The sequence below is a fragment of the Cannabis sativa genome, chromosome 5, assembly GCF_029168945.1.
Source record: "Cannabis sativa cultivar Pink pepper isolate KNU-18-1 chromosome 5, ASM2916894v1, whole genome shotgun sequence".
NCBI lineage: Eukaryota > Viridiplantae > Streptophyta > Magnoliopsida > Rosales > Cannabaceae > Cannabis > Cannabis sativa.
The window spans coordinates 15883560-15894504 of record NC_083605.1 but is presented as its reverse complement, the minus strand read 5'-3'; the positions used below and the strand labels follow the sequence as shown (position 1 = coordinate 15894504).

Genomic DNA, 10945 nt, shown 5'->3' with positions numbered 1-10945 from the left:
ATGAAGAGCTCGAGGCGTGTACTGCATGTTAGGGGGCTGGCACAGTATTTTGCTTTTAATGTTTTTTTTAACTGCTAAACATTTTGGAACTATTATTTTGACTTAACTAGTTCTTATTTAAGTTTACGGTACTAAAAGAATTTTGTTTTAAACAATGAGATCTCATGCTTGGATATTTTTCAATAAAGAAGTATTTGTTTGCCTTTATCTTATTAAATTATTTTATACGGACTATCCTATGTGACATCTCAGGAAATCGAGGTGTTACAATATGGTTCACCGCCATGAGACGAGCTCGACTCACTGTACTGTAAGTGGTTATTACTTATAATTAAGTTGCCTTAAATTTCTGCATGCGAGAGGGTAACATTATTTTCATGTAAAAATTGATGATCAAAATGATCTTGATGTGTATTGGTTTGTGTGGTTTAGGAGTTTAGAAATGCCTCCTAGAAGGTCAGTTAGAGTGGGTCGAGGTCGAGGTCGAGGCCAAGGCCAAGGCCGAGATGATGGAGGGATCAATGAACCACCTCAAGCACCACAGGGATGGGAAGAGCGCATGGCCGCACTGGAAGGAATCATTCATAGGTAGCATGAAGAACTTCGTCAGCTGAGACGTCAACCGGAGACGCCAGTCCAAATAAGGCAGGATGCAGAAAATAGAGACCCACCAGTTGCAGTGGTATATCCTGCTACAGAGGCTAGACATGAGTTGTTAGCAGAGAGATTTCGAAAACAACACCCACCTGAGTTTGAGGGAGGCATAGACCCGGTAGTGGCTGAGGAGTGGATAAGTCGCATAGAAAGCATTTTGCAGATGCTAAGGGTGGATGGGAATGACCGAGGGAAGTGTGCATCTTACATGCTGAAGAAAGATGCTCGTATCTGGTGGGAGGTGGTGGAACAAACAAAGGATGTAGATACCATGAACTGGGACGATTTCAAAAAGGTCTTTAATGAGAAGTATTATAACTCAGCAGTTCTAGCAGTAAAGGTCGATGAATTTACTGGATTAGTCCAAGGGAGTCTTACTGTGACTGAGTATGCACAAAAATTTGATAGATTGGCGAAATTTGCTCCAGATCTGGTACCTACTGATAGAGTGCGAGCACATCGATTTGTGGAAGGCCTGAAACCAATGGTTGCTCGAGATGTGGAAATTGTGTCAAGGGGTCAATTCAGTTATGCTCAAGTTGTCGAAATGGCTCTTATGGCTGAGCGGAGTGAAAACAAAATTTGGAAGGAAAATGTTGCCAGGAGAGAATCGAAGAAAGGTGGAGCCAATTCTAATGACCACAAGAAACGAGGACAGGACCAGTCCGGGCAGCCAAGTCAAGACAAGAGGTACAAAAGTGATAACGACCAATGATTTAATGGCAGCAGTGGGCGAAACATTCCAGAATGCCCTAAATGTACCAAACGTCATCTCGGCGAGTGTCGCGCAAAAGCATGCTACAAATGTGGAAAATAAGGACACATCAAACGCAATTGCCCACTGTGGGGACAGACTGGGAACAGAGCAGAACCCAAGAAAGATGACAAGTATGTTCCAGCCAGAGTTTTTGCCATCACTCAAGCAGAAGCTGAGGCCAGTCCTTCGGTTGTATCAGGTCAGATTCCTATGGCCAACACCACTTGTAAAGTTTTGTTTGATTCTGGTGCAACTCATTCCTTTATTGCTAGCACAATTGTTAATCATACAAATGCACTGAGTGAATTATTTACTGTGGGGTTTGGAACCATGTTACCATCTGGGGAGGTTGTAATCTCTAGAAGTTGGCTTAGGGGTATACCTGTCAGGATAGATGGTAGAGAATTATTTGTAGACCTGATTGTATTAGATTTATTTGATTTTGATGTAATCTTGGGCATGGATTTTCTTACCAAATATGGAGCATCAATTGACTGCAAGCAAAAGAAAGTTGTTTTCACACCAGAAGATGGAGAGACTTTCGAGTTCAAGGGGGTAGGAAAGAAACCCCGCACTCCTATTATTTCGGCAATGAAGGCTGGGCAACTATTGCAGCGTGGGTGCTTAGGGTATCTAGTTAATGTGGTTGATGACACCAAGAAAATTGAAAGAAAGCCGGAGGAAACACGGGTAGTTGCTGAGTTTCTTGATGTATTTCCAGAGGAGTTACCCGGGTTACCACAACACAGATAAATCGAATTTGTGATAGAATTAGTGCCCGGAACCGCACCAGTTTCCCACGCACAATATAGAATGGCACCATCTGAATTGAAAGAACTCAAAATACAGTTGGAAGAATTTCTTAAGTTAGGGTTTATCAGACCTAGCTACTCTCCGTGGGGCGCACCAGTTCTATTTGTTAAAAAGAAAGACGGTACTATGAGAATGTGCATAGATTACTGAGAATTGAACAAGGTGACTATAAAGAATCGGTACCCACTACCGAGGATTGACGATCTGTTTGACCAGCTTCAAGGAAAAAAGGTGTTTTCTAAGATTGATCTTCGTTCAGGATATCATCAGCTAAGAATCAAAAATGAAGACATACCGAAGACAGCCTTCAGAACGAGATACGGGCATTATGAGTTCATGGTGATGTCATTTGGACTTACAAATGCCCCAGCAGCTTTTATGGACCTCATGAACCGAGTCTTCAAGGAATATCTGGATCAGTTTGTAATTGTATTCATAGATGATATACTGATTTATTCTAAGACAGAGGAGGAACATGAGGAGCACTTACGCTTGACCTTGCAGCGACTGAGAGAACATCAATTGTATGCCAAGTACAAAAAATGTGAGTTCTGGTTGTCCGAGGTTGCATTTTTGGGCCACATTGTCACTAACAGGGGAATAAAAGTAGATCCTGCCAAGGTTGCTGCAGTGAAAGAATGGCCTAAACCAAAGACCGCCTCAGAGGTTCGAAGCTTTTTGGGTTTAGCAGGCTATTATAGAAGGTTTGTTGAGGGGTTCTCAAAGATAGCCACACCCTTAACAGAATTAACTAGGAAGAATCTAAAATTTTCCTGGTCAGACAAGTGTGAGCAAAGCTTCCAAGAGTTGAAGAATAGACTTATCTCAGCACCAATCCTCAGTTTACCAACAGAAGAGGGACAATTTGCGGTATATTGTGATGCATCTAAACAAGGGTTGGGTTGTGTTCTAATGCAAGAAGGGAAGGTAATTGCTTACGCTTCAAGGCAATTAAAAGAATACGAACGAGAGATACCGACACATGACTTAGAGTTAGCGCGAGTGGTTTTTGCACTAAAAATGCGGCGTCATTATCTCTATGGAGTGAAATGTGAAATCTACACCGATCATAAGAGTTTAAAGTACTTTTTAACCCAGAGAGTGTTAAACATGAGGCAGAGGAGATGGTTGGAGCTAGTCAAAGACTACGACTGCGAGATAATGTACCATCCCAGTAAAGCCAATGTGGTAGCGGATGCACTCAGCCGTAGAGGTCCTGGACTAGTTTCCACTTTACAAGGAGTATCAAGGGAATTAGTGGAAGACATGGAACGAGCTGGTATAGAGTTTATTACAGGGAAACTTGCAAAGGTCACACTTCAATCCACTTTGTTACAAAGAATTAAGGAGGGGCAGACGACAGATCAAAAGCTCAGTGAACTAAAGCAAGAAATTTTGAATAGTAACGCCAAAGATTATGAAATATCAGACACGGGATTAATTCGGTTCAAGGGACGAATTTATGTGCCCGATAATGATGAGCTCAAGAAGGGGATATTGGTAGAAGCTCATACTACACCTTATTCAGTTCATCCCGGGACCACTAAAATGTACCATGACCTAAAAGCATTGTATTGGTGGCCTGGTATGAAAAAGGATGTAGTTGAATTTGTGGCCAAATGCTTAACATGTCAACAAGTTAAAGCAGAGCATCAAAGACCAGCGGGATTATTACAACCACTGAAGCTCCCTGAATGGAAGTGGGAAGAGATTTCCATGGATTTTGTGACTGGGTTACCTAAGACTACAAAGCAACATGACGCCATTTGGGTAGTCGTCGATAGGTATACAAAATCTGCCCATTTTCTACCAGTACACATGACTTACTCCATGGACCATTTCGCTGAACTTTATGTGAATGAGATTGTGAGATTACATGGGGCACCGTATTCTATTGTTTGTGATCGAGATGCTCGGTTCACTTCATCTTTTTGGGAAAGCTTACAGAGAGCAATGGGAACTCGATTGAAGTTCAGCACTGCATATCATCCAGAGACAGATGGTCAGACTGAGAGAACAAATCAGATCTTGGAAGATATGTTGAGGGCATGTGTGATAGATTTCCAAGGATCATGGAGCAAATACCTGCCTTTGATTGAATTTTCTTACAACAACAGCTATCAGTCTACTATCGGGGTAGCACCCTATAAGATGTTGTATGGAAGAAAATGCAGGTCTCCACTGCATTGGGATGAGTTGGGAGAGAACAAACTCCTAGGGCCAGATGCAGTTCAGCACACCAACGAAGCTATTCAGAAGATCAGGACTAGAATGATCACCGCTCAGAGCAGACAGAAATCTTATGCAGACCTAAAGCGGAGGGACATTGAGTTCGAAGTGTGTGATCATGTGTTCCTTCGAGTGACACCACGAAAAGGACTCTCGGTGAAGAGATTTGGTAAGAGAGGGAAACTAAGTCCTAGATATGTTGGTCCATTTCAGATATTGGATAGAGTGGGCAGTGTAGCTTATAGAATAGCTTTACCGCCATCAATATCTGGGGTGCACAATGTATTTCATGTATCTCAACTCCAGAAATATGTGTCAGACCCATCGCATGTTTTGAGCTATGAAACACTGGGTTTGCAGGAAGATTTGTCCTACAATGAACGTCCGGTAAAGATTCTTGATCAAAAGGATAGGATTTTGAGAAATAAGACTATTACCTTGGTGAAAGTCCTATGGAGAAACATTGTGGTTGAGGAAGCTACTTGGGAGCTTGAGTCTGATATGCGCGAACAATATCCAGAATTATTTGAGTAAAATTTCGGGACGAAATTTTCTTTTAGAGGGAGATAATTGTAATATCCGCTAACTCCGAAAGGGTATTTTTGTAATTTTATTTAGCTGAGAGTATTTTTTTTATTTTACATATTTATTGATTTAAATATGTATGTGATTATTTTTATGATGATATAATATTTGATTTTATTGGCATGTGCATAATGCCTAATAGATATATATGTCTGGATATTGTTATATGAGTATATTCAGGGGCGGACCCACATTGTAGCGAGGGGGGGCAGTCGCCCCCCCTGAAAAAAAAAATCGAGAAAAAAATGTATATGCATTTTAATTAATTACAACATATATTTGTATTAAAAGATGATATTTATAGACATAATAGTAACCTTGGTATAATGGTTAAGGTAGTTGGTAAATAGGTTAGAGGGTAAAGGTTCAAATCCCACTAACTACACTTTATATTTTCTTTTTAAATTTATTTACGCCCCCCCTCACTTTAAATTCTGGGTCCGCCACTGAGTATATTATTATATTATTATAAATATTATTATTATTATTATAATTATTAACGTTATTATTATTATTATTATTATTATTATTATTATTATTATTATTATTATTATTATTATTATTATTATCATTATTATTATTATTATTATTATTGTTACTGTGCATATACAAACGTATATATGCACGAACCGAACCGAACGCCTATTTTTGTGGAATGAGAATCGCTCCACTTCGGTTCAAAGCGATATTTTTCTTGGGTTTAAACACGATAGAAATTAGGTTTTAAGCTCTATTTTCGTACACCCAAAACAGAGAACCAACGAGAGAGAGGGAGAGAGAGAGAGCACGTATACGGCGTATACGATACCGAAAATTTTCGTTTCTTCAAGCGGAGCGCAACCTGGGTGAACGTGGGGGTTTAGGATCACTTATATACGACCTAAGGAAGCTTTTAAACGTGGTATAAGGGGTGGGAGTCGTCGTTTTGAGATTCGCCATTTTTGAAGCTTCAAAGGTGCGGCTTAGTTACGGACTCGAATTCGAACGTGTTTAAGCTTGTTCTTGGGTCAATTGAGGTTATATTAATTTGAGTGCATGGGACCCTAAGGATTATTTTTGACGTAAGAAAACGAAGCTTTAACGTCCAAAACGAAAATCCAAAATTTTGACTCCATTAAAGACGGTACACCGCCAACGAAGAAGACGACCCCGATCTGCCTTCTCGGACCACTTTTCTTGATCGTTTTGAGGTCCTGAGCATTGTGGAGAGCTTCCCAATCGAAAGGACGCTTCAAGAGCAATCGGAGACAAAGTTACACTTTACCGGCGACGAAACCGAAGAGAACGCCGGCGACCGCATTCTGACCGTTTCTGAGGTGTTTTTCTTGGATATTTTTGTATATTTTGATTCCTTATTTTATTATCAGGTGCTTGGTGAAGTTTCATAATTTTCTGAATTTATTTGGAATTATTGTGAATTTTTTAGTATAATTCATAGATTAATTATGAAAAATACTTAGGTTGCTCAGAAAAATCTAGATTTATTTTATATGATGGGCTATGATATATAAACTGTTATAAAATTGGTAGATTGAATTTTCAGGCGATTATGTATTTTTCATGAATTATTGATGTTATTTCTTATTTTAATTATGAAAAATACCTAGGTTGCTTAGAAAATTCAAAGAAAATTATTTATGACTTAGTACAGGTTATAAACTGTGTTAGAAGAGTTAGATTTGGTTTTTAATCAATTTTGGTATTTTTCATGAATTTACTTAATTAATGATTAAGTTAATTATGAAAAATAGATAAGTGTTGTTAAAATAGTAAAATGTATTTTTGTAATACCATTTACTGCCTATGATATCAAAAGGAATAGGTTTTATTATTTATTAGTTGTTGTAGGTATTTATTATAATTATTGGTGATTAATTAACTATTTATTTAGACTTTAATAAGAATAAATAGTATTTTAGTAAATATTACGTAAAAATGTGTTGTATGAATTCATGTTTTACGTTAAGAATGTTTGTTTGAGTCCATGCAATATGTTTGTGTGAATCAAAATAATAAATGCGTATGTATGGTGTGTCATGCAAGTGAAATGGACCTATGTGTTACGTATTTTTACGTAAGTTTCTGTATGAGTTTAGAGATTCATACTTGAATGTATTTTGAGTGTATTGTTGTGTTAATGAATGTCTAGGATCTTGTTCTCAACAAGGAATTCGTTGAGGTGCTCGAGGTAGCAAGTGTGGTCTTAGCAACTGAGGTAAGAAGAGTGGACATCTGTACACAGGGTGTATGTTATGCATACAACTTGGGTTGGTTTGTTATTTAATTTGATTGTGTTGTGATTTCCTTATATTTTGTGAGCATCGTTAGCATGAGAATAATATTAGGGTCTTGCTGCTAGTGTGAGCATAACACTTGCAGGTTATAACGTTATCATGGGTGAGTACAACTTATGGTAATTAATTGCCCTGTTGGATGCCAAGTGTGAGAATAACACAAGGCAGGGTAGGTTACCTCATGTCTGATCAACATGAGAGAATAGTTGATTATCGTATGTGAGTATAATGTGCGGTATGAGACTTAATGTGTGCATGTGAGAACAACATGCGTTGTGAATATATTTATGGAATGTGAATTACTGGTGATTAATATTAAAGAGCAAATTATGTCAAGTAACTAGTTAGGAGGGTTATGTCCTACATAGCTCTTCTTACTGGGCGTTAGCTCACGGGTACTCTGTGTGCAGGTAAGGGTAAGGCTAAGCAGTGAGAATGAAGAGCTCGAGGCGTGGACCGCATGTTAGGGGGCTGGCACAGTATTTTGCTTTTAATGTTTTTTTTTTAACTGCTAAACATTTTGGAACTATTATTTTGACTTAACTAGTTCTTATTTAAGGTTACGGTACTAAAAGAATTTTGTTTTAAACAATGAGATCTCATGCTTAGATATTTTTCAATAAAGAAGTATTTGTTTGCCTTTATCTTATTAAATTGTTTTATACGGACTATCCTATGTGACATCTCGGAAAATCGGGGTGTTACAACTAGTCTAAGGTGTCATCAATTGATGAACAGCTAGATGTTGCATATACAATATTTATCTTTCGAGATCTAACACTATTATGTTAGTCTAATGGTGAAAATCCATTAGGGATTTATCTCATTAGAAAAACAAACCAAGTTAGACCAACAATGAAGATTCGAAATTAAACTACAATTTAATAACAGAAAATAACATGGTTCAATACAAATTCATACACAATTCAGAAATTATGAAGCACATAGCAAGTAGGAATGACAAGTAAAAATATTAAAACATACAATCCTAAATAATTTACAAGGTTTTCAACAAACTGATATCAGTGTCCCGGTTAGGCGAGAGTCAAAGCTACCATTCATTGAATAGAGTTGTCAGCTCATCTAAAATGATCAACATTCTAGCAACCTTTTATTCGATCAAGATTGGAATCCGCATTGTCACGTTTAGGCAAGAGTCAAGGCTATTCTATCTTATGAGCTTCCACCATTGTTTCATATTCTTGCAAGTCTTATACAGTCGCCACCATTAGGGTGATCATAAACTATATAAAAAACTTACAAGATTACTTATCTTTCGAGATTAAACGGTGCTAACCTGCTAATGAACGTTCCTCCATTAGGGAGGATTACTCACTAAAACAATAGCTATGTAAAACCAACAATGGAGATCGAATATCCTTATAATAATAAAGCTCATTATTTAATGAAGGTTGTATTTTCTCCTAATATTTATTTTAATCAATTTATTTTGAATATATATTTATTTAATTAAAATTTCCAATTTAGAATAAAAAATTTCAAATATAAATTTTAATTTAATATTTATAAATTATACTTAGATGGATATGAAAATAACGTGAATTATTTCCATCTTAGTAATAATTTCCATAAATATTTAGAAAATTATTCAATTGAAGTTGTTTCAAAATTAATTTAAATTAATTTACAACTTCAAATTTAATTTTCTATAAATATATATTGCATTTCGAAAAATGAATTGTATAAGAATACTACTTTCGAAAATGCTTTTAAAATAAAATAAAAATAAATCCTGGAAAATTACTCTAATTTTATGTTGGCCCAAAATTAATAAAAATTAATTTTCAACAAAAAATATAATTTTCCTATTTAATTAAATATCTAAGAAAAATTTCAAATATTTAAGTATCATGATAAAGAATCAACTTAAATATTAATTTTGTATTTAATTAAATACACTAGAAAAATACTTCAAGCAAAACAAATAATATCTATCTAGACTTTCATAGACTAATTAATTCAATTTCTAATTATTATATATTTTAGTTCATTTATTTTAATTAATCATTAAATGAAAAATCATTGATTTAAGTTGGTCCAAAATTAAATAAATAATTTTCAACTTTAATCTATTTTTCAAATAAAATTCGAAATTTCTACATTAAAGAAATGTAATTTCAAAATTTTGGGAAATGATTAATAAAATAAAATAAAATATATTTTAAAAATTCTTCAAACTTAAGTTATTCTGAATTAAGATTCCAAAATTAAAATAATTTTCAATTTTAATTAAATAACATGAAAATAACAATATTTAAGTATCATGATGAAAATCAACTTAGATATTGAAATTTCAATTTAATTAAATGCATTAAATTCAAGAAATAAATAATTAAGTATAGAGGAAACTTAATTATTAATTCTACTTTAATACTAGGAAAATATTCTAAACTTAGATTGTACCAAAATTACTTAAGAAACAATTAATTTCACAATCAATGATATTTTCCTATTTAATATTAGAAAAAATAACTAGTACTAGAAATAAATTTCTAGAATATATATCATTAACTAAGTGTTTTTCTAAAATTAACTTTAAAATATTACATAAAAAATAAATTTCATATATTTTAAAAGTTAATTATGTTGCTAATTCAATTTTAATTAGGTTAGACTAATATAACTAACCTAATACAATTATTTAAATAAGGCAAATGGGCCTTCACAATTGGGGTAGTTCATGTGAGGGGGAGCTGGGTTCAGTATGTCGTACCCACTTCTATTGGCCCCCAACTCTCACACAAGGCCCAAAAGAGAGGAATTTAATCTTTAAATAAATAATTGTTATTCATTGAATAAGCCCAAATCTAATTGGACCTAAATAAATTTCCTTATGTCAAAATTTATTTTAGCAACCTAGTCCAGTTACTTAGTAAAAACTTAAATGGGCTTCCTATATGCATCTAAGCCCAATAGCAAACATATAGGCTCACACAGGTCAAATGATTTGGATGGGCCCTATCATGTTACTAGATTTACACAGATGAAAGAAGTACAAAATTTACCTGTTACAAATTATTTATAAGATCTATCGTCAATTGGACTATGATTAAAATCAGATCATTGGATCTGTCAAAAAGTTAATCATAGCAATTTAGATCAGTTAAATAATAGGTTTGTTAAAAAAAAATTGAATAAACAATATAAATTAAATAAACATTGTCCATGTAACAGATGTGAAATAAGATATTAATATAGTTAAATTATTATTCTTAAACTAACCAAATAAAGGAAACTAATTTTAAAATATCTAGGTTTATTTGAATCAAATTAAATTAAATATCTAATAAGATCAATGATTTGAAAGGAAAGAATCTTCAATATCACTTTCAGATCTTATAATTTAATAAAATAAACCAATTTTAAAATAGATTTGGTTAGATAATTATTATTTTAGGAATAAAATAATAAATAAATAATAATTACCATAATTATATGTCAAAATATCTCAAATTAAGCAATATTCAAATCTCTACGAAAATATCTATGTTATTTAAATATTTAAGATATGATTTATAAATTTCTAATAAGGAAAAAATGATATATATATATAGAAAAAATATTATTTTTAAACTTATAATTTATAAATAAT

The 10945-nt window shown here is 34.3% G+C and overlaps 1 protein-coding gene across 1 annotated transcript; it reads left to right on the top strand.

Annotated features, from left to right (window-relative positions):
• The first annotated feature begins 1026 nt into the window (after positions 1-1026).
• Positions 1027-7931, top strand: LOC133038550 (uncharacterized). Its single transcript, XM_061116714.1, has 2 exons — positions 1027-1610; positions 7743-7931. Exons 1-2 carry the CDS (start codon positions 1152-1154, stop codon positions 7797-7799), a joined length of 516 nt encoding a protein of 171 aa, XP_060972697.1. The 5' UTR covers positions 1027-1151; the 3' UTR covers positions 7800-7931.
• Positions 7932-10945: the final 3014 nt, after the last annotated feature.